Source organism: Lathyrus oleraceus, chromosome 3 (genome assembly GCF_024323335.1).
Source record: "Lathyrus oleraceus cultivar Zhongwan6 chromosome 3, CAAS_Psat_ZW6_1.0, whole genome shotgun sequence".
NCBI lineage: Eukaryota > Viridiplantae > Streptophyta > Magnoliopsida > Fabales > Fabaceae > Lathyrus > Lathyrus oleraceus.
Window position 1 is genome coordinate 304379080 of NC_066581.1, and position 23830 is coordinate 304402909.

A 23830-nucleotide genomic window follows, 5' to 3' on the forward strand; every position below is an offset into this window, starting at 1 on the left:
AAGGAAGTAGCGAGCACTCCCAGACTTGGACAAAACCACAGCTAGCACTTGCTCGCTAGGCGAGCCACTAGCGAGCTCCCAGCGAGCAATTCCAGTAGCAAAACCATCTAAACTCGCTGGAGCGAAGGAGGAAGCGTGGGCTTCGCCTAGCGAAGGTTTCTTCGCCTAGCGAACATGCAATCTGGACTTAGATATTTTTCTGGGCGCAGGCACTTCTGGTGACCTATTTTGGGGCTCGCTAGGCGAACCATTCTTCTCGCCTAGCGAGCATGACAGCTCAGACATCAGTACTATAAGTAGCAGGAGCTACTTTTTGGAAAGGATATAACTTTTAGACTTAGATATTTTTCAGCATTTCTTGGGATCACTTTTTGTAACCTAGAAACCCATTTTTTTTTTCATATTTTCTTCATCTCTTAACAATATTCTACAAAAAGAAGGTGGATTCCCATCCAATCTCGATTCTTCGACTCGGATGTTGATCAACCTTCAACCGAAACTTGTTGTACAAGCTACCATGAAAATGAGTAGCTAAGTCCTTCATTTTGTCAAGGTTAGATGTAGATGATCATAAGCTTTGTGTGTATATGGGATGATCTTCATTTGTAAACTCTTTAATGATGAATGTATGGTGAAAACTTTGTTTTATTGATAACTCTTTGTGTTGGTTTATGATCGAGAGATGTTTACCAACTCTTTACCTAGGTTTTCATCCAATCTTGTTTGTTAGCTAGAGATAGTAATGAATGATTTTGTTCACCATAAAGTTGAACCAAAAAGTTGTCATTTTGATAGATTGTGTGAGAGATCAACAATAGATCAAAATGGGAAAACCCACAATGTGTGTTAGAGATAAACACATTGGGAGGACTTTGTGAAATAGTTTATCATCTAAAGGAGTTTATGAGTTTTGTTGATCGAACATATGCATGCAAAGTGATCGTCGAACCCTAACTTTGACAATAATTCTCAAATAGAAAAACCAAAACTTTTACCGCAATTTCTTACCTTTTATGCAAGCTACCGTGACAAAAACCAAAATCCCCCTTGTTACTTTGAGTTAAGAATTAAAACAACTGTCGAACGGTGGCAATATCTCACAATCCCTGTGGAGACGATAACAAAAACCCGACACTCCAACCTTACACCAACACACATCTCCTATCCTCTGTAAGATCTAGTATGGACCAACAAAACGTGGAGTGAGTTTCCTAGACTTTAAAACTCGACAGACCTCAGTTCCGGACGTAACTCTTAGGATCACATGATCACCTTCTTCAAACTCATTAGTGTTTCTTCTCTTATCATGGTAGCTCTTCGGTCGACTTTGAGAATCTTTCATGTTCTCTTGAACCAATTTAGTCGAGGTGTTACAACACCCGTCAGAGGACAACTCTTCCCTATGAGAAAATCGTGAAAAGCTAGTGAATTCAGATATCTTGGTCGAAGAGTCGTTCCCCAACAATCTGCAAGGAACGAAAAATCCATACATGTTGAAGCAAGGAGGAAAAGTAAAAAGGCTTGAGCCACTAGAAGAGTTTGTCACAATCTCTATAAGAGAATACCCTTCAAAAGTCATTAAAATTGGGGAAAACTTACCCAAATCTGTACAAGTGGAGTCGATGGAATGCATGCAACGAAACCATGATTTATTCGTGTGGTCAACAAAGGAGATGTTATGCCTTGGTCAGATATATGGCACAACGCAGAAAGAAGCAGTCACCAGAAAAGGTCGAAGCAACTAGGAGGGTCGTTGAAGAACTCCTCAAAGTCAAATTCATAACCGAGGAAAAGTACACGACATGACTTTCCAACGTGGATTTGGTGCGGAAGGTCAACGATAAGTGGCACATGTGTGTCGATTATTTAGACTTAGATAAAGCGAAACCAAAGGATACCTACCCACTTCCAAACATCTACAAACTCGCCGATAACTCGTAGGTGTTTCAGCTTCTATCTTTTATGGATGCTTATTCCAGGTATAACCAGATACCATTGGACCCTCTCAACCACATTAAACAACATTTATGATAAATGCGTGAAATTTATGTTACAAAGTCATGTTGTTTCCCCTTAAGAACGCAACGCCACATACCAAAAGGATGATGAACAAGGTCCTCAAGAATTAAATGGAGATGTACTAAAAGTTTACATGGACAACATGATCATGAAAACCTAGGAGCATGAAGAACATACATCCGATTTGGAGACCATATTCGGAGAAGTTAGAGGTAACAATCAAACACTCCTTTATTCCACCTTCTTCGTTAAACATGTTATCTTTAAGCATTGGCATTGCTAACTTTTCACTTGGAGCATAATTAGTAAGTGTGACAACAAGAACTTTGCCATTATCAAATAATGAAATGAACAATAATAAAGTTTGCAACTCATCTTCTTCCGATCAACATCAAATTTATCACTTGATTTACTTTTTTCCACTTCAATAGAATCATACAAAGTCTGTTATATAATATGTTTTTAATGAAAGTCTTCAAGAGAGTCTTTCAAAGTGTTTAATTAATAGAATTAAACTTAATCATATTTTAGACTCGTGATTTTACTCTAACTTGAATTCGCTACCTTGTCAGGATCAAAAAGCCTTACCGTCAACAAGTTAGTTCCTATCAGAACAAATATGTCAAACACAATCCAAATTTCTAACGCTCTAGACGGTGATCATTATATTCTATTCAATCGCGTATGTGTCAATCAACTATTATCTTTGAAACTAGTCTTACAATGAAATGGAATATCTTATGCAGTGCTATTTGACCATATATTCTCAGAATTTAATAAAAACTATTTAAAATTTCAACATTAGAATATATGTTGGAGATACAGTTTTACTGTACTAATAATAACACATCAAGCTGCTAATTTTATGAATGTCTTTTTTCCCCCAAGTAATCTGGTGGTTAAGCTGATACACATTAGATGTAGAGAAGTGAAAAATCTCAGATTCAAACCCAAACTCTTTGATATCAACTTATTTACAACTTATTAAACCAAACATTTGATTCATCATTCCTAGAATGTACACACATAAAATTTATATTTATATATAATTAAGCCAAACGAAGATACTACTGCACTGCATGTAAATATGACTAATATGACTAGTGCCTGAAGCTTGTTCTGTTCATCATCATGAGGAACTCCTCTGGATCAACCTCTCGATCGTCTGCATATTGTAAAGCCATAAATGTAAATTCTGAATCTGAATTACTACACCAACCTTAAGGAATAAAGGTTACCTTAGGGTACTCTTATTAATAGACATGGTAATATATTCCATGCAGCCATACGATCTTATTCTCTATTGATTTCTCAATTTATGGTCATAGTATTCCACTCATTATGTTTAATTTTTTATCACATACAGTTCAGTTTTATTGTCATTAGTTTTTAGATTAATATTTATACATCGACAGTATAAAACTCTTTTACACATGCATCCAATCAAAACACTGTTGCCACATTTTACGGATAGTTCTAAAAATATCTCAACAAATATCTATATGGCATGATTTGATTGAATGGATGTGTAAAAACGTTTTACACTATCGGTGCATAAATATTAATCTTCGTTGTTAAACTTTAGTCGTTATATAAATTTCTTATCATTATTTTTCCTATGTCAGGATTGTAAGTGTCTGAAATTGAATACTAAAACATGATCGGTGTGTACTCAACTTTCAATGCAAAGAATCACAGATTTAAAGTTAGTTATACTATTTTTATTCATATACAGACAACAGTATGTCAGCATAACCTAAAACACATATCACCACCCGGTTAACCATAGAATGAAATACAAATACGCTATGTGAGATGTATAAGTTGTACTGAAAAATTAGAGTGTTAGCAAGGATATGACTGTGGTAACTTACTATTTTGGTCTGCATCATCAACCATCTCTTGAATCTCTCTATCAGTAAAATTTTGACCTAGCTCCTTTGCAATGCGCTTGATGTCTGCTGCAGATATCTTACCCTGCAATCACCATAAATATACAATGAGAACAAAGAAGAAGCACTACAGTGCTATGAAGTATAGCAATGAAGATCTTCACATTTTTGTCATGATCAATAATATGGAAAGCTTTCATGAGCTCCTCTTTAGTGTCCCTTTCTCCTATTTTGGCCGTCATCATGTGCTCAAACTCATCGTAGTCGATTGATCCACTCCCATCCTTATCCACATCTGCTATCATTTGCTCAATTTGCTGAAATGGCACAATGGATTATCTATTAGAGAAGGTTTTTTTTAAGTTAGCCTTGAAAAAATGTGTAATTTACCCAACAACCAATAAAAATTAGGCATGTGAATAAATTTGCAAGTTGAGACAAAATTAGTTTGTGGGTACCACTTACAAATTTACTAATGAGCCTAATTTTCAATGGTTATTCGGTAAATTATCCACAATTCTTCAAGGATAACATATGTCTCACCATTAGAGAGATGCATATAGAACTCGAATAAAGAATGACATCACCAAATCCTAACAATGTTGTACATAATCCATTACTATTCTCAAATCAGTTTTCATTAACCATTGAATACCTATCTTTGAATAAGTAGAAAAACAACCACCGCTAAATGTTACAACATTCAAAGACGACGACAACAAGAACAACCAAACCTTATCCCACCAAGTGGGGTCGGGTACATGAATCAACTTTCGTCAGAATGTTTTATCCATAACCATGTTTCTATCCAAATCGTTAATATCAAGATCTTTCGTAATGACTTCTCTTATAGTCTTTCTAGATCTGCCTCTTCCTTTAGTTGTTTGACTTCTCTCCATCTGATCTATTCTCATCACCACAGAATCTCCAGGTCTTGTCTCTACATGCCCAAACCACCTAGGTCTATTTTCCACCATCTTCTCTACTATAGGTGATACCCCAACACTCTCTCTAATATATTCATTTCTAATCCTATCATTTCTAGTCTTACCACACATCCAACGCAACATCCTCATTTCTGCTACGTTCAGAGACAACAATCAATTTTGAAAATGACAAATAAATAATAATAAAAAAAATGAGCCAGCGATGACGGAATAGAGGGATAATTATACGATACCTCTTCTGTCATCTCAAATCCAAGGGCCCTGCAAAGACAAGATGTATGTTAAGAAAACAACTTATCGAATCAATAAACATGATAAACATTTTGACATTATAAATAACAACAATACCTCATAGCAACATTGAGCTCCTTGGCATCAATAGTACCTAAACATGATAAATCAAAGTATTACTCTAAAGTGGAATTAAAATATTTGAGTACACAGTGATTTTGATGCTTATAAAACCTGATCCATCAGTGTCAAATAATTCAAAAGCTTCCTTAATCTCCTGTCTCTTCTGTGGCGGCAAATGATGTCGTCCTTTTTGTTTGTTGTTGAATCTCCTTGACTCCCCTCTCAGTATAGATGACTGATAAGGAAATTGCACACCAAAATAGTGTTAGTAACTCTGTACCACCAACACCTACACTTGTGATAACATTTAATTTATCTATTTTTTTCAAATTATTACCGTGTTTCATAATAAAGGGAACCTGGTCATTTAGAGATATATTACAAACGAAATGAAAAACTGCAAAACTGAATAATGACTTATGATGAATAATCTATCGATTTCACTGGGGAAAACAGACTAATTCAGCGTGGTCGTAGATTAAGACATTAGAGTAGGTTAAAAGTGTTGATAGAGAAGAATGCAGAAATTTAAGGGAAAGAAGTAGTAGATTTATGAAATTGTTGAAGCGAAGGAAAGGGGGATCGTACCATCGTGGTTTGAGTTAGGGCACCGATTCGATTGGAACAGTGAAAATGGAGTCTTAGATTCACAGAAGCGCGATGAACAAGATGACCGAATTTGCAGATTTGAAATTAAGATAAACTAATACGTACCGTTTTTTTTCTCAATAATTTATGGATTTATTGATTGCAAAGTTCTTAAAAATCAATCGAATTTTCAATATTTTATCATAACGATTGATAATTACTTAGGCATGACAAATAAATTCAACTCCGCTGAACTCGACTGTAATGGAAAAAATTCGATTTAATTTGAGGAAGATGCGATTAAAACTCGGTTTAAGGTGAAGGCAGAAAATGCTACCGCTCCGCACTGCCAATTAAGTTTAATTTTTTATTTTTATTTTTAATAATTTAGAAAGAAAAAAAAATAAAAATAAAATTATATATATATATATATTAACCACATATTTTATTAAATCATTTGATATTTTTAAATTATTTGTGTAACATGTTTGAAAGATGAATCTTTATTAAAAGATACTATAAAATTATTTCAATTCTATATTTAATTTTTTAAAATTTAATTTTTCGTTACACCTTTTTAATGTTAAAATATATTTAAATTATTATTTAATTTATTGAAAATACAAATTAAATAAAAATAATTTAGCATGATTATTCGTAAAATAATTAATTATTTAGTTGAATTATTAATTTTTATTACTATTGAAAAAAATTTAAAATACAATTTATGTGAGTGGGACGGAGGAGATGAGAATGTATGTTACTTGTTCAGGGTGGAGTGAGGAATCAATTATTAATTCCGATAGAATTTAAGGACGAGGTTGATTCTGAAAGATTAGGATGAGATTGATAATGTTTAAATCCGCCTTATTTTAATCGTTGCCATGTCTATAATTATTAATAGTGTATATAAATAAATGTAATATTTTATATAGGTTCCGAGTATATTTTGAGTTTCCACTTTTTTATATTTTTTATTTTTAACCATTTTAATTAGAACATAGGACTACCAATTCTATTCAAGATTTCATCATTTTAAAAAATGTTGGATTTCTTTTTTACCGTATGATTTCTATCCATAGAAAAATCAAGAACACAATTCTAAACTAATTTCTATGAACCCATATCCGAAATTAAGATGAGAATAAAAACAGAAGCGTATATGAGTTTGTCATTGAAATAGATGAAGATTTGCGGATAAGTGATTTTCTGATTTATAGAGTGCCTTATGGTTTTTTTATTCTCTTTTGATTGGGATAAAGAGAGAAAGTCAGATAAATAGTATGAACATTTATTCTACTAACGGAGACCATAACCCATATAAATAACAACCTTAGGGTTACTATTCAGTTTTTAATATTCCTAATTTTTCCTCTCATCAAATCAGGATATTGACTTATGATAGCTACACACTAATATTTCATGGCATATATGCTCTTAGCCATAGAATAAATATTAATTAGACCACTTTAATTTTGACTAATTAAATAATGATCATAACACATTAAATATTATATTTGTGACCTAAAATTCTAACAATTTCTCACTGACATATTTAACTTTACACATGTGTTAGAATTTATGAGTTCAAACTTTACCATTATATAACTCAAACATATCCAAATAATCTTGTCCATTAGTTATGTTAATCCGCATAACCAAAGTGATTTTTGTTATATCAATCATAATTAAAACCATCAATGTTACAAATACTGACATAACAAAATGACATATATTCATCATGAAATGTGTAGCATGAAAATCATAAGAATGTGACTTATACATGTCAATTTCCAATTGGTCTTACTTTAATTTAGTGACATCATTCAATAACCTTATTGTACAAAGTATAAATAACTGAATATCAAATTTTATAAACTAAAAAATACAAAACCAGAGTATGCATATATAATACCAAATATATAACACAAAATGCATAAATGGGTAACTCCCAATAAACTAAAGATTCCTCAAAAAGCACTCATGTGAGCAGTGTGCTCATGAAAGATCTTGGATGGAATACCTTTTGTAAAGGATCTGCTATCATGGAGTTTGTGTCTAAGTGTTCTATTGAAATCTGTCCACTTTGTACCTTTTCCTTAATAACTAGGAACTTGATGTCAATATGTTTTGACTTGGTCGAACTCCTATTATTGTTGGAATATAGGACAAATGATTTATTGTCATAGTATAACTTAAGTGATCTTTCAATTCCTTCTACAATTGGCAGCCTAGTGACAAGGTTCCTCGATCAAATCTCATGGTTGGATGCCTTAAAATATGATATAAACTCTGCTACCATGGTGGATGAAGCAATGAGAGTTTGCTTGACACTGCACTAAGAAACTACACCATCATACAACATGTAGATATAGCCTGAAGTGGATCTTTTACTATCTTGGCATCCAGCAAAATTAGAGTCTGAATATCTAGTGATCTTCAACTGGTCTGACCTCCTATATGTGAGCATATAATCTTTTGTTATCTTTAAATACCTCATAAACCTTTTGGATGCTTTCCAATTATCTATTCTTGGATTGCTCAAATATTTCTCTAACATCCCAACTATGAATGTAATATCCGGACGCATACAAATATGGACATATATCAAACTCCCTACAGCAGACACATAAGAAATCTTTTGCATTTCTTGAATTTCTAAGTTTCTTTTTTACCATTGACTAAGACTAAATTTTTCGCCCTTAGTACCTGGAGTATCAGCTGTTTACATTCCTGCATGTCAAATCTTTTAAGTATCTTTTCGATATAAATCCTTTGTGACAGTCCTAGAATACCTCGAGATCAGTCTTGGTGTATCTGAATTCCTAATACAAAGAAGGTGTCACCAAGATCTTTCATTTCAAATTTTCTTGATAAAATTTCCATGGTTTCATGCATCATTCCTATATCATTAGTGGCAATCAATATGTCATCAACATACAAGACCATGAAAATGTATTTGCGCCAACTGAGTGTGTGATACACATAATCCTCAACAACATTCGCCTCAAAATCAAATGAGAGAATTACTTCATAAAACTTGTGGTACCACTGACGATATGTCTGCTTTAGTCCATAAATGAATTTTATCAATTTACAAAATCATATTCTTTGAGTCTCCCGACACAAAGTTTTCTCGTTGCACCATTTAGATTGTCTCATCAACGTTGTCATTGAGAAATGTTGTCTTAACATCCGTTTGATGGAGTTGTAAATCATAATATGCAACAAGAGTCATGATTATCCTAAAAGAGTCTTTCAATGAAACCGGAGATAAAGTCTATTTAAATCCAATCCCTTCCATTTGGATATAACTCTTAGCCACAAGACGATCCTTATAACTCTCTACATTATCATCAGAACCCCGCTTTATCATAAAAATTCATTTGAAACCAATGAGTTTCACACCTTCTAGTAACGGGACAAGTTCTCAAACCTTATTGTCTTGCATGGACTTATACTCCTCCCTCATTGCTTCAATCCACTTTTTCGAGTAGAAATCATGCATGGCTTGACAGAGGTTGATTGGGCCAACTTCCTTCATACCATTATTTTTCTTGTGTTCTTGGAGAAATACTATGTAATCATCTAGAAGATCATTTCTTATTTCTCTAGTGGATCTATGCAAAGATATTGGTTCTTGAAACACTTTTTTTTAAGGATCATGAATTTGTTATTTATGCATTACCAAATCATTTTAAGTAGGAGAAAACTCAACAATGTCATATGGAGGTTCCATATTTGCTTCATCAAAAGCACCTGTATGAATTGGTGCTGGATTTGTTACAAGTTCTTCCTCTAAACCAAAATCTCTTACCTTATTCTCCCCTTCAAAGCACAATATCCTCAAAGAATGTGGTTGTTTCGGTCTCAAAAATTGAGTTTAATTCAGGATCATAAAATTTGTAGCCTCTGGATCTTTCAGAATAACTAGTAAAGTAGGTGCTTACTATTTGGGAGTCCAATTTCTTTTTATTTTTCCTATAAGGCATTGTCTCAGTTGGACATCCTCATACGTGAAAATGTTTCAAACTAGGCCTTCGCCCATTCCAAAGCTCATAATGTGTTTTAGCAGCTGCCCTTGGTTGGCACTCTATTTAGAATATAAGTTGTAGTTTTTAGTATCACTCCCTAGAGTTACTCTAGCAAGGTAGAATGACACATCATACTCCTTACCATATCATTAAGGGTTCGATTTCGTCATTCAGTCACACCATTCATGCTAGGTGATCCTGGAATGGTGTAGTGTAGGATGAATCAACATTCTTTTAGGTATTAGGCAAAATGCTCTGACTTATTCACTTGAACCATCATATCTTCCATAATATTCACCGTCACAATTAGATTTGACACTCTTAATTCTTTTGTTGATTTGATTCTCAAATTCAGCCTTAAATGATTTGAACATATCTAATGACTTATATTTTTCATGTATAAGAAATATGTATGCATATCTAGAGTAATCATCTATGAATGATATAAAATATTGTTAGTCATTCCAATAAGGTGTGGGAAATGGTCCACAAATATCCTTATGTATCAATTCTAAGAAATATGTAGCTGTTAGATGCCCAAAAGTGCTTATTTGAGCTATCATATGTGGGCATCTTTCACTCTTTTGCCTTGCTAAAATTGTCAAAATCACATTTATTTTACATGGAATGCGTACATTGATAAACAAGCTTGGTGCCTTTGATGTGTTTGTTATTGTGCAGGAAAGGCATGAATTAATTGATAATAAAGACACAAGAGAATTGGCAAAGGAACCAAAGCAAAGGAGCATTTCATCTGCCTGCTCGCTAGGCGAGGCTGTGGCGAAGAATGGGTTCGCTAGGCGAGCTCCTGGCGAACAGCTCCAGTAAATTAGCAAATTAATTCGCTAGGCGAGCTCATGGCGAAGTCTGCAGCGAATTCATTCTGTTTTGGTGAAAAAGTGCAGCCAGCACTCACTCGCTAGGCGAGGCTCTAGCGAGTCCCCAGCGAGCATTCCAGTAGCAAAACCTCTCAACCTCGCTGGGGGCGAGCTTGAGGCGTTTCCTTCGCTAGGCGAAGGTATGTTCGCTAGGCGAACATGACAGTTCACCAACGCCCTGTTTTCTCTGGGCGCAGGAGCCTTCTGTGCTCATTTTGGACCTTCGCTAGGCGAGCCATTCTGCTCGCCTAGCGAACATGACAGTTCTGCACTTGTCTATAAGTAGCAGGTGCCACTTTTGGGCACCATACCTCATTTTTACCAACTTTTCCATTTTTTGTACTTTCTCCTAGATATTTTACAGCATTGCTTTGTGGGAGATTTTATGCCCTAATTTCATTTCTCTTCATCTAGCAACCATCTTCCACAAAAAGAAGGTGGATTCCCATCCAACTTCGATTATTCAACTTGGATGTTGATCAACCCTCTTTCCTTACTTGCCGACCAAGCTACCATGAAAATGAGTAGCTAAGTCTTCCATTTGTCAAGGTTAGATGTAGGTGATTGCTAGCTTTGTGTGTAAATGTAAGGATCCTCATATGTAAACTCTTTAACGGTAAATATATGATGAAAACTTTGTTTCTATTTAAAACTCTTTGTGTTGGTATTTGATCGAGAGATGTTTACCGACTCTTGACCTAGGTTTTCATCCAAACTTGTTTGTTAGCTAGAGATAGTAACGAATGATTTTGTTCACCATAAGGTTGAACCAAAACGTTGTCTTTTTGATAGATTGTGTTCGAGAGAAACAATGGATCAAAATGACAAAACTCACAATGGGTGTTCGAGAGAAACGCATTGAGAGGACTTTGTGAAATTATTTATCATCTAAAGGAGTTTATAAGATTGTTGACCGAGCAAATACATGCAAAGCAAATGTAATCATTGAAACCTAACTCTGACAATATTTCTCATATTAATCAAAACGTAACTTTTACCGCAATTAATTACTTTGTATGCAAGATAACTTGATTAAAACCAAAACCCTAGTGTTACATTAAGTTAAGATTAATTCAACCATTGAACGGCAGTGATATCTTACAATCTCTGTGGATACGATAACAAAACCCGACACTTAAAAACTGTTTCAACAAAATGGCGCCGTTGCCGGGGATTGTAAATTGATATTGCGAGCATCGCATTGGTTGTTTAAGTTTTAGCTTGTGAATTTTTGACTTGTGCTTGTAATTCGTTTGGTTTAGTGTGCAGCTTACGTTTTATGCGAGGGAAAATCCCTGTGGACGAACTTCTTTTTGATCCGGAGATCGAGAGAACCGCAAGGAGGCTCAATAGCAAAACAAGACGTAGGAGGCAACAGGCTAGGCAACGCCAAGAGCAAGGAGAAAGTTCTTCAACCACAAATCCACACCCATTCGTACCAAACATGGAGCCACAACCACCACCACCGATTTCTACTCCATGTATCAACAGTCCAAGGAACACCGCTCAGTTTGCCAACCAAACTGGAAGGCAAGCTGAGATGAAGACGGGAACTCTGAATTTATTGTATGGGAGTCCATTCACCGGAATGGACCATGAAGACCCATTTGCTTTTCTCACAAAATTCTATGAGATAGCATTGGCTGCCGGAGTGGATCAGGCTCAGGAGCTTCCGTTGTTCAGACGTTTATTTCCTCACGCTTTGCTCGGTAAAGCAAAGGATTGGTATCTCGATCAAACACCTGCCGTAATGACAGATTGGAATGTGTTAGAGGAGAAATTCATTGAAAGATTTTTCTCTCATAACCGATTCATGGAATCAAAGACGGCCATCTCGGTGTTTTCTCAAGGAACCAGTGAATCGTTGAATGAAGCGTGGGAGAGATTCAAGTCCATGCTAAGGAAATGTAAAGGGCATGGATTTGATGAATTAACTCAAATCCATATCTTCAGAAATGGACTTCAACCAAACTGTAAGACGTTGTTGGATGCCACCTCGGGTGGCTCGTTGATGTCAAAGAGTGCCGAAGAAGCCACCAACATTATCAACCGTATGGCTTTGAATGATCTTCAAAGTCAAAGTCGTGGAAATTCTTTGAAGAAGGCGGGAGTGCTTGAGTTAGGGACGAATGATGCCATACTTGCCCAAAACAAGCTCATCTCACAACAAGTGGAACTTTTAACGCAACAAATCAAAGAGTTAAGAGAACCGTCAAAAGCTAAACAAATAGCTTGTTGTGAACTTTGTAAAGGTGAACATGACACCGGATTTTGTCCACCTCCCGGTTTTGACGAAGTAAAGTACATGGCCAATCAACGGGACTATCAACCAAGACAACAACAACCTTATCAACCGCACCCTCAACAACAACAACAACAACAACAACAATTCCAAGGGAACCAAGGGTTCCAACCTAGAAGCAACTATTATCATAACCAAGGTTATGGAGGTGGTTCTTCTAGCCGTCAAAATCCTCCCCAAAATCCGTATCAATCTCAACAACCGCCGGTAGTCAATTCTAAATTGGAAGAGACATTGACGCAATTCATGCAAATGTCAATGGCCAATCAAAAGAGTAATGACGCGGCCATAAAAAATCTTGAAACTCAAGTTGGGCAACTTGCCAAGCAACTAGCTGAACAACAAACCGGTCCTTCTTTCTCGGCCAATACGCAAACAAATCCTAAGGAGCATTGTAAGGCGATTGTGACGAGAAGTGGAAGGGAGTTGGGTAGTGAAAATGAAAAAAGAGTGGAGAGTGAAAAAAGAGAGAAAGAGAAGGAGATTGAGGAGAAAATAGTGGATGAAAATGTTGACGGTGAAGTAGGAGTGTGGAGTGATGAGGAAGTAGTTGAAAATGATAAAAATAATGGTGAAGTTGAACAAGAAAAAGGTGTGGAGATTGAGGAAAATAATAATGATGAGGTGCTAAGGGAGGTAGTGAAGAAGCCTAGATGGAAAAGTGCTAGAATTGCAAAGGGAAAGGAGGTAGTGAGCGCTACTCCGGTCCAAAATCTTCCTTACCCTCATGCCCCTTCCAAAAGGGAAAATGAACGGCATTACGCCCGGTTCATGGATATTTTTAAGCAATTACAAATAAACATTCCGTTTGCTGAAGCTTTGGAACAAATGCCAAAGTATGCCAAGTTCATGAAGGACATACTAACCAAAAAGCGGAGGTATACGGAACCGGAGACCATCGTCCTTGATGCGAGCTGTAGTGCCATCATTCAAAGGACGCTTCCTAAGAAAGAGGTTGATCCGGGAAGAGTTACATTGCCGGTTAAAATTGGTGATGTGTATGTCGGAAAGGGACTTATTGACTTGGGGTCGAGCATAAATCTTATACCTTTGTCAATTATCAAGAGGCTTGGCAACATCGAGATTAAGTCCATCCGAATGACATTACAATTGGCGGATAAGTCGACGACCCATCCTCATGGCGTAGCCCAAGATGTGTTGGTGAAGGTCGACAAATTCTTTTTCCCGGTGGATTTTATTGTAATTGATATGGAGGAAGATGATGATGCTCCGCTCATATTGGGCCGACCATTCATGAAGACCGCAAGAATGATGATTGATGTTGATGACGGTTTAATGAAGGTGCGTGTTCAAAATGAGGAGGTCACATTTGATCTATTCGAGGCGATGAAGCATTCCAAGGATCGAAATGATAGCTTTCGCATCGATGTGATCGAAGACGCTATTATGGAAGTTTCAAAGCATATCCACGAGATATCTCCTATGGAGTTAGCTCTCGACGACTCATTGGAGGTTTTCACTGTTGAGGAGGAGCTAGCTCTTGAGGAATGTTTGAAGGAACTTGATAGCTTGGAAGACCTACAACCGTGGGAAATAGAGGAAGAAAATTTGAAGAAGGAGGTAATTGATGAGAAAGCGCCAATTGAATTAAAAGAGTTACCTTCGACTTTGAAATATGTGTTTTTAGATGAGACCGAGGCAAAGCCGGTCATCATAAGCAACCTCTTGACAAAAGAAGAAGAAGCTCGTCTAATCATTGTGCTCAAAACCAATCAAGAAGCTATGGGTTGGACTCTTTCCGATCTTAAAGGAATTAGTCCATCCTATTGTATGCACAAGATTTTGATGGAGGAGGATTTCAAGCCGGTGGCTCAACCACAACGCCGCTTAAATCCTACAATGAAAGAGGTTGTAAGAAAGGAGGTGGTGAAGCTTTTGGATGCGGGAATGATTTACCCGATCTCGGATAGTCCGTGGGTTAGTCCCGTGCACGTGGTTCCGAAGAAGGGTGGAATGACCGTAATCCGTAATGACAAAGACGAATTGATCCCGACTAAAGTTGCCACGGGATGGAGAATGTGTATAGATTATAGACGGTTGAATACCGCGACTCGTAAGGACCATTTTCCACTCCCATTTATGGATCAAATGCTTGAAAGACTATCGGGCCAACAATACTACTGTTTTTTAGACGGCTACTCCGGGTACAACCAAATTGCGGTTGACCCGGTTGATCATGAGAAGACGGCTTTCACGTGTCCGTTTGGAGTGTTCGCATACAGAAAAATGCCTTTTGGGCTTTGCAATGCGCCGGCGACATTCCAACGATGTGTCCAAGCTATTTTTGCCGATCTAATAGAGAAAACAATGGAAGTCTTCATGGGTGACTTCTCGGTGTTTGGTGGGACGTTTAGTCTATGCTTGGCAAATTTGAAGACGGTGTTGGAAAGGTGTGTGAAGACTAATTTGGTGCTAAATTGGGAAAAGTGTCACTTTATGGTGACCGAGGGGATTGTGCTAGGCCACAAAGTCTCTAAAAGGGGGCTTGAAGTGGATAGAGCTAAGGTTGATGTAATTGAAAAATTACCCCCTCCGGTCAATGTGAAGGGCATCCGTAGTTTTTTGGGGCACGCGGGGTTCTACCGGCGCTTCATCAAGGACTTCTCAAAGGTGGCTAAACCTTTGAGCAATTTACTCGCCAAAGATCAGGTATTTCTCTTCACCGACGATTGTTTGCAAGCTTTCGAGGTTTTAAAAGAAAAATTGGTTACCGCTCCAATAATAGTCGCTCCCGATTGGAATGAAAATTTTGAACTAATGTGTGACGCGAGTGACTATGCCGTTGGAGCGGTACTTGGCCAAAGAAAGGACAAAACTTTTCATGCTATACATTATGCGAGTAAGGTTCTTAACGAGGCTCAAATAAATTATGCCACAACGGAAAAAGAACTACTCGCAATAGTGTATGCGCTAGAAAAGTTTAGGTCCTATCTTATAGGGTCTAAAGTCGTGGTGTACACCGACCACGCGGCGATTAAATATCTGCTGACCAAGCCGGATTCGAAGCAAAGGCTCATCCGTTGGATCCTCTTGTTACAAGAATTCGATGTCGAAATTAAAGACAAGAAGGGGTCGGAAAACTTGGTAGCGGATCATTTATCCCGCTTGGTGAATGTCGAGGTTACCGCATCTGAAAAGGAAATCCGGGAAGAATTTCCTGATGAAAAATTGTTTAAGGTTCAAGTTAGGCCGTGGTTTGCAGACTTTGCAAACCACAAGGCTAGTGGTTGTGTGCCGGCCGATCTAACTTCGAACCAAAAGAGGAAGTTCCTTTCGGATGCGAAGTATTATGTTTGGGATGACCCATACTTGTTTAAGTTAGGTAGCGATAACCTGTTAAGGAGATGCGTAACTGGTGATGAAGCCCAGAGCATCCTTTGGCATTGTCACAACTCGCCTTATGGCGGACATTATAATGGGGTTAGAACGGCCACAAAAATTCTTCAATCGGGATTTTATTGGCCAACTATTTTCAAAGACGCACATACCCATGCGCAAAGTTGTGACAGTTGCCAAAGAAGTGGTGGGATAGGTAAGAGAGATGAGATGCCTCTCCAAAATATCCAAGAAGTGGAAGTGTTCGATTGTTGGGGCATAGATTTTGTTGGACCTTTCCCACCCTCTTACGGGAATGAGTACATGCTTGTAGCTGTTGATTATGTCTCTAAGTGGGTTGAGGTGATTGCCTCACCTCGGGCGGATGCCAAAACGGTGATAAAATTTTTAAAGAAAAACATCTTTTCCCGTTTTGGAACACCCCGAGTGTTGATAAGTGACGGAGGGTCACACTTTTGCAATGCACCTTTGGAAACAATTCTAAAACATTATGGTGTGTCGCATAGGGTGACAACTCCGTACCACCCTCAGGCTAACGGGCAAGCGGAGGTCTCTAATCGAGAGATTAAGAGAATCCTAGAAAAAACCGTGTCTAATTCTAAAAAAGAGTGGTCCCAAAAATTGGACGAAGCATTATGGGCCTACCGTACGGCCTTTAAAGCTCCAATTGGCCTAACTCCGTTTCAATTAGTATTTGGTAAAACTTGCCATTTGCCGGTTGAATTAGAGCACAAGGCCTTGTGGGCCCTAAAATTTCTAAATTTTGAACATGAGTTGGCCGGTAACAAAAGGAAAGTACAACTACTTGAGTTGGAGGAGATGCGCAATGCCGCATACCACTCAAGTTGGTTGTACAAGGAAAAAGCAAAGAAATATCATGACAAGAAGATCCGAACCAAAGAATTCGTGCCCGGACAATTGGTCTTATTGTTCAACTCCCGGTTGAAGTTGTTTCCCGGGAAGTTGAAATCAAAATGGTCCGGGCCATTTCGGGTGAAAGAAGTAAAAGAATACGGGGCCATTATCATTGAAGACATGGACGAGAAAGACAGTTGGACCGTGAACGGCCAACGATTGAAAGTGTATCTCGGCGGTCATGTGGATCGCGAGAGTTGTGCTCAGCCGCTCGATGCTCCCCTGTGAGCATCGCACCGTCGAGCTTAGCCGACGTTAAACAAGCGCTAGTTGGGAGGCACCCCAACATTGTAAGTATTTCCTGTTTTCTGTTTATGTTGTATTGAGTACAATGTGCTGTACCCAAGCTGGATGACTTGCAAGTGCTGCATTTGCCTTTGCACTTGCTGTCATGTTCGCTTGCAGCTCGCTAGGCGAGTCTGCAGCGAGCGCGCTCGCTGACTGCTCGCTAGGCGAGGCAGTAGCGAGCGCACCAGTACTGTTCTATTTAAATACCTCAGCAGAGCAGTTTTGCCCTTACCCTAAAAAAATCGTCTGAACTGCTCTGCTGAGGATTTCGTGTGTGGTTTCTCAAACTCCCTCTGTTGCATCTTTATCACCGACACGTGCTCTTTCGCCAATTGCAAACTCTCCCCACTTCTCTTTTCCAAATCCGTTTACCAAAGGTTTGCCCCACTTCTTTTTCTTTTTTGTTTACTCTTAAATTCCAAACATGCATAGCAAATAGGATCAATTTGGTATGGGAAACTTGGAGGTTGCATGTAATTTTGGGAGTTTGCAATGTTGTACACTTAGGTTTCAAATTAGGGATTTAATTTTACTTTAGGTTTTCCATGAAATTAGGCATCCCCAATAGCATTGAACAATTCATTATCATGAGAAATCATTGGGTTTTGCTGTGGGAACCTTGTGTGTACGGGTATTGGGGGAAACATCTTTGAAAATGCAGAAAATCCCAAAACCCGTAAGGTTCGCTAGCAGCTCGCTAGGCGACCTGGGGCGAACGTTCGCTGCAGCTTCGCTAGGCGAAGCAGCAGCGAGCATGACAGTATTTTGAATTTTGTTTTAATGGCTAATCTGTTTGTTGGTGTGTATTGTGTCTTTGTATATTTTGCAGAATGGAGTCTAGATCTGGAGCTGGTAAGAAGAGAAAAGGAGATGCAACTACTTCCAGGACCGTGCCAATTCAATTCGACAACGACAAGTTCGTAGGCCCGAAACAAGCGGCACGTTACATCGCTTTGGAGAAGCGAAAAATCCTTCCTGAAAGGCGGTTTCTGATCAACCCGCAGGGCACTTACCGAACTTTTTCCGGGTTGATAGACGCCAAGAAGTGGGACAGGTTGATAAGTCCCTTGGAGCATTATGACATTGGTACAGTGCGGGAGTTTTATGCTAACGCACTGCCCGACGACGACGAGCCCTTCACTTGGGTTTCTAGAGTTGCCGGGCGTACTATTCCTTTTGACCGGGATGCGATCAACAGAATCCTAGGGGAACCGCTCCAGCTGGGAGCTGATCAGAGAGACCAGTACCACACCGACCTCAGACTTCATCGAGACGTCGCTGCCATTACCACCGACCTGCTTTTGGCTGGGAGATCGGTTGAGCCGAACCCATCTGGGGTTCCTGTGAGATATCACCGGGAGGACATGACTCCCATGGCTCAGCTGATTCTACTTCTGGTTTTAACCAACATCCAACCCAAATCACACACCTCTACTGTGCCGATCCCAGTGGCACATTTAATCCATTCCATCCTCACTAATGTTGAGATTGATGTGGCGAGGATAATCGCCAATGAGCTGAAGACTGTGGTTGAGAGTGGGCTGAAATCGGGGGCTCGTGTGAATTGCCCACTGGCCTTCCCGTGTTTGATTATGAGCTTATGTATACAGGCTAGGGTGAGACTTCCGTCTCGTGGACAGGTTAGGATCCCGGCTCCAATTGATGATCGGTATGTAGCTAAGTATTGTAGAGCTAAGGCTACCGCTGGCAGTACGGCCTCGGGAAGTACTCGGGCTGCTGATGGTCCTAGTGCTTCTTCTCCCGGACTTGATCCGTACCTGAGGGCTGTTTGTGACTACAGTTTTGAGTGGATGGCAGCATCCCAAAGAGCTATGATTGACATGCACAACAGTATGCAGAGGTTAGAGCTGCAAGGTAATGACCCCTCCGGTGCTCGTGCATTGTTAGCGCGTGAGCAGTTTATGCTCAACGCTAATTGGCCTGTGGACAGGCCAGTCTATGGTGAGGGGGAGGGAGCTGAAGCTGATGATGAGGATATTGATGATGAGGCTACCGGTTCTGAAGCCGGTAGTGAAGAGGAGTCTTGAGCCCTTTGTGGGTTAAGTTTTTGAGTATTTGTATTTCAGTTTTTATTATGTCATTTTTATTTGTACTTTCGAATTTTGTATTTTGACCATGGGTTGTACTATTGGGGTGTTTTGTCCCCCACGAACAAAATTTTATTTTTCAGTTAATGTTATTTGTGTTTGTTGTTAATTTTGTGTGTTTAATAAATTTTTGGTTGAATGAGTGGCAAACCCTTCTAGATTGGTTGCTCCTCAAGAAGTACCCAATGAAGGTGCATCCGAGCTTGGATGGCAATGATAAGAATAACAAGTGAATGAAGCTAAGGTACATGGTTACCGTCGGCTAGAATTTTAGAATGCATTAGGAACTTTACTCTTTTTGGTAAATTGAATATTGTCTTTGTGCAACATAATTGAATGAATGTTTCATCTAGAACCTAAAACCACAAAGTGTGAGGAAACCTCCATTGTTCACTTAAATGCTGGATTCTAATAAGTTTTGTTGATTCATGTGATTCATTATTTGTCTATTATTATTGTGAAATTGTGGAAGCAATTAGAAATGATCAAGGCACTTGTTTTCTTTCGAGCACAACTACATCCAAAAACAACTTACCTGTGAGCAGAGAGAGTATTTGTTAACCCCTTTGAGCCTAAACAGTTGAATCTCGGCTTGAAATAAAGCGAGATCTCAAAAATCTTTTTTTTACAACCCGGAAAATATTGATTATTGTTCTTTTGCCGTAAAAAGGTAAGAGCATTCACTTAGGGTGTGGAAGAAATAAGTTGGGGAGAACGAAAAAGAATTGGTAAGCACCACAACTCTTGAAAAAGAAAAGAAAAACCGAGCAAGCATAGAAAAATATATGTATAGAAAATATAGAAAAGAAACATCTGTTTTGTACATTTGATGTGAAAGAAAAGAACAAAAATATAAAGAATGAAAATGAATGCTTGCTTGGAAGAAAAATAGTGAAAAATAAGAGTTGAGTTGTGGAATATGTGTTGTGAAGGTTACAAATAAGAAACAGATGAAACAAGTCGAGTAGTGTGAATAATACTGTGAATGTCTCTTTTGCATCGGCACTTTCGTTTCAATGGCCTTAGAAATGACCCTTGTTTGTTAACCTGACCAAGCTTCAACCGAAAAGCCCTTAGTGATCTTTATGCTTCCACAGTACCATTTTTAAATTGATTAGACATTGTATGAATCTGTTTGATTTCTTCATTATTTGTTAGAGAGCGAGATTAGTCCCGCGGTTGCAAACGCGCAAAATCTTCATTCCTTATTCGAAGAGGAGAGATAGGATGATTCATTCAGAAGAGTATTGTTGTAGATAGATAAATATTTTGCATTGCTATTTAAGTTTAAGTTCCTAGGTATTATTTTATTCAAACCGTTGGGAACTTGTATATGCGAATTTCGCTTGTGTTTGAGCCGTTTATCCAACTTCGGAGAAACTGTTTCTTTATGCAAATCCTCTTGTCTTTCAAGAGGCATACTTTGCTTGAGGACAAGCAAGAATCTAGTTGGGGAGAGTTGTTAGATGCCCAAAAGTGCTTATTTGAGCTATCATATGTGGGCATCTTTCACTCTTTTGCCTTGCTAAAATTGTCAAAATCACATTTATTTTACATGGAATGCGTACATTGATAAACAAGCTTGGTGCCTTTGATGTGTTTGTTATTGTGCAGGAAAGGCATGAATTAATTGATAATAAAGACACAAGAGAATTGGCAAAGGAACCAAAGCAAAGGAGCATTTCATCTGCCTGCTCGCTAGGCGAGGCTGTGGCGAAGAATGGGTTCGCTAGGCGAGCTCCTGGCGAACAGCTCCAGTAAATTAGCAAATTAATTCGCTAGGCGAGCTCATGGCGAAGTCTGCAGCGAATTCATTCTGTTTTGGTGAAAAAGTGCAGCCAGCACTCACTCGCTAGGCGAGGCTCTAGCGAGTCCCCAGCGAGCATTCCAGTAGCAAAACCTCTCAACCTCGCTGGGGGCGAGCTTGAGGCGTTTCCTTCGCTAGGCGAAGGTATGTTCGCTAGGCGAACATGACAGTTCACCAACGCCCTGTTTTCTCTGGGCGCAGGAGCCTTCTGTGCTCATTTTGGACCTTCGCTAGGCGAGCCATTCTGCTCGCCTAGCGAACATGACAGTTCTGCACTTGTCTATAAGTAGCAGGTGCCACTTTTGGGCACCATACCTCATTTTTACCAACTTTTCCATTTTTTGTACTTTCTCCTAGATATTTTACAGCATTGCTTTGTGGGAGATTTTATGCCCTAATTTCATTTCTCTTCATCTAGCAACCATCTTCCACAAAAAGAAGGTGGATTCCCATCCAACTTCGATTATTCAACTTGGATGTTGATCAACCCTCTTTCCTTACTTGCCGACCAAGCTACCATGAAAATGAGTAGCTAAGTCTTCCATTTGTCAAGGTTAGATGTAGGTGATTGCTAGCTTTGTGTGTAAATGTAAGGATCCTCATATGTAAACTCTTTAACGGTAAATATATGATGAAAACTTTGTTTCTATTTAAAACTCTTTGTGTTGGTATTTGATCGAGAGATGTTTACCGACTCTTGACCTAGGTTTTCATCCAAACTTGTTTGTTAGCTAGAGATAGTAACGAATGATTTTGTTCACCATAAGGTTGAACCAAAACGTTGTCTTTTTGATAGATTGTGTTCGAGAGAAACAATGGATCAAAATGACAAAACTCACAATGGGTGTTCGAGAGAAACGCATTGAGAGGACTTTGTGAAATTATTTATCATCTAAAGGAGTTTATAAGATTGTTGACCGAGCAAATACATGCAAAGCAAATGTAATCATTGAAACCTAACTCTGACAATATTTCTCATATTAATCAAAACGTAACTTTTACCGTAATTAATTACTTTGTATGCAAGATAACTTGATTAAAACCAAAACCCTAGTGTTACATTAAGTTAAGATTAATTCAACCATTGAACGGCAGTGATATCTTACAATCTCTGTGGATACGATAACAAAACCCGACACTTAAAAACTGTTTCAACAGTAGCTATATATGCACCAAATTTCTTTATTTTGATATGTTTACCTTTAAGACACTCATCACAAACATCAAAGATTATGAAGTCAATGGAATCCAAAATTCCATCTAACACTAGTCACTTAACTCTATTTTTAGAGAGGTGACCTAGGCGCTTGTGCCATAATGCTCCTGAATTATCATTATCAATTTTACACTTAGTACCATGTGATTCCACATTTAAGGATTCACTATAGGTAGTTATTGTGTCAAACAAATATAGATTATCACGATCCATAAGTGAATCAAATCCAACAACATTTGAATTAAAAGACAACTTGAATATATTGTTTTGAAATGAACATAAATAACATGATTTGTCCAAATAAGAAATTTAAATTAAATTTCATATAACTAACGATACCACAAAAGTGTCTTTCAAGCCAAAATAAAATCCAGTATACAATAATAATCTAAACTGTCTTATAAATTCCACCTCCACCGGCTTGACATCTCCAAAATAGATGTACCTTTCAACATCATTTGACTTCCGGTAGTTCAGGTAGTCTTGCATTGAAACACTGATATTAATAGTTGCATCGGAGTCTAACCACCAAGTGTTTATAGGTACTAAAGCTATATTGACCTCAGAGCAGACCAAAGAAAGAAATATTCATTTTCTTGTACGTCAAGCACGATATTTAGGATATTTCTACTTCACGTGTCTAGGAATTTTGCAAAATAAGCGGTTATCAACCTATGTTTGTTTCTTCTGTGCTGAAACATTTGCAACTTCATTCTTGGGCTCATTAATTGTCTTTTTTTTCACTTATCTTTAGAGTTGTCAACAAAATGAGCACTTTCTGTTATATCTTGATTCAACATTTCCTCTTCTTGCACACAAAATAAAATGAGCTCATTGAGAGATTATTTTCCTTTTTGACAATTATAAGATATCTTAAACTGATTAAATTATGAAGGAAGAGAAAGTAATATTAAATGAATGAGTAAGTCTTCCGACAGCTCCAGCTTTAGTGCCTTTAGTTTTGAAACAATGGTCGACATGCCCATAATGTATTTTCCTATATTTCATTTGCCTTGATACTTCATAGAAAATAAGTTCTGAAAAAGAGTACTTGTTTCCGCCTTATTTCTTTTTGCAAAGCGCTTTTCAATTTCAGCAAGGAAATTTTTAGCATTTGTTATGTCT

The 23830-nt window shown here is 38.0% G+C and overlaps 1 protein-coding gene across 1 annotated transcript; it reads right to left on the bottom strand.

Moving 5' to 3' along the window:
- Positions 1–2957: 2957 nt before the first annotated feature.
- LOC127127266 (caltractin) lies at positions 2958–6132 on the bottom strand. The gene is made up of 7 exons (XM_051056408.1): positions 5801–6132; positions 5324–5447; positions 5207–5243; positions 5092–5119; positions 4076–4228; positions 3894–3996; positions 2958–3184 (listed from the first exon to the last, which is right to left on the bottom strand). The coding sequence occupies exons 1-7, from the start codon at positions 5801–5803 to the stop codon at positions 3120–3122; spliced, it is 513 nt and encodes a 170-aa protein (XP_050912365.1). The 5' UTR covers positions 5804–6132; the 3' UTR covers positions 2958–3119.
- Positions 6133–23830: the final 17698 nt, after the last annotated feature.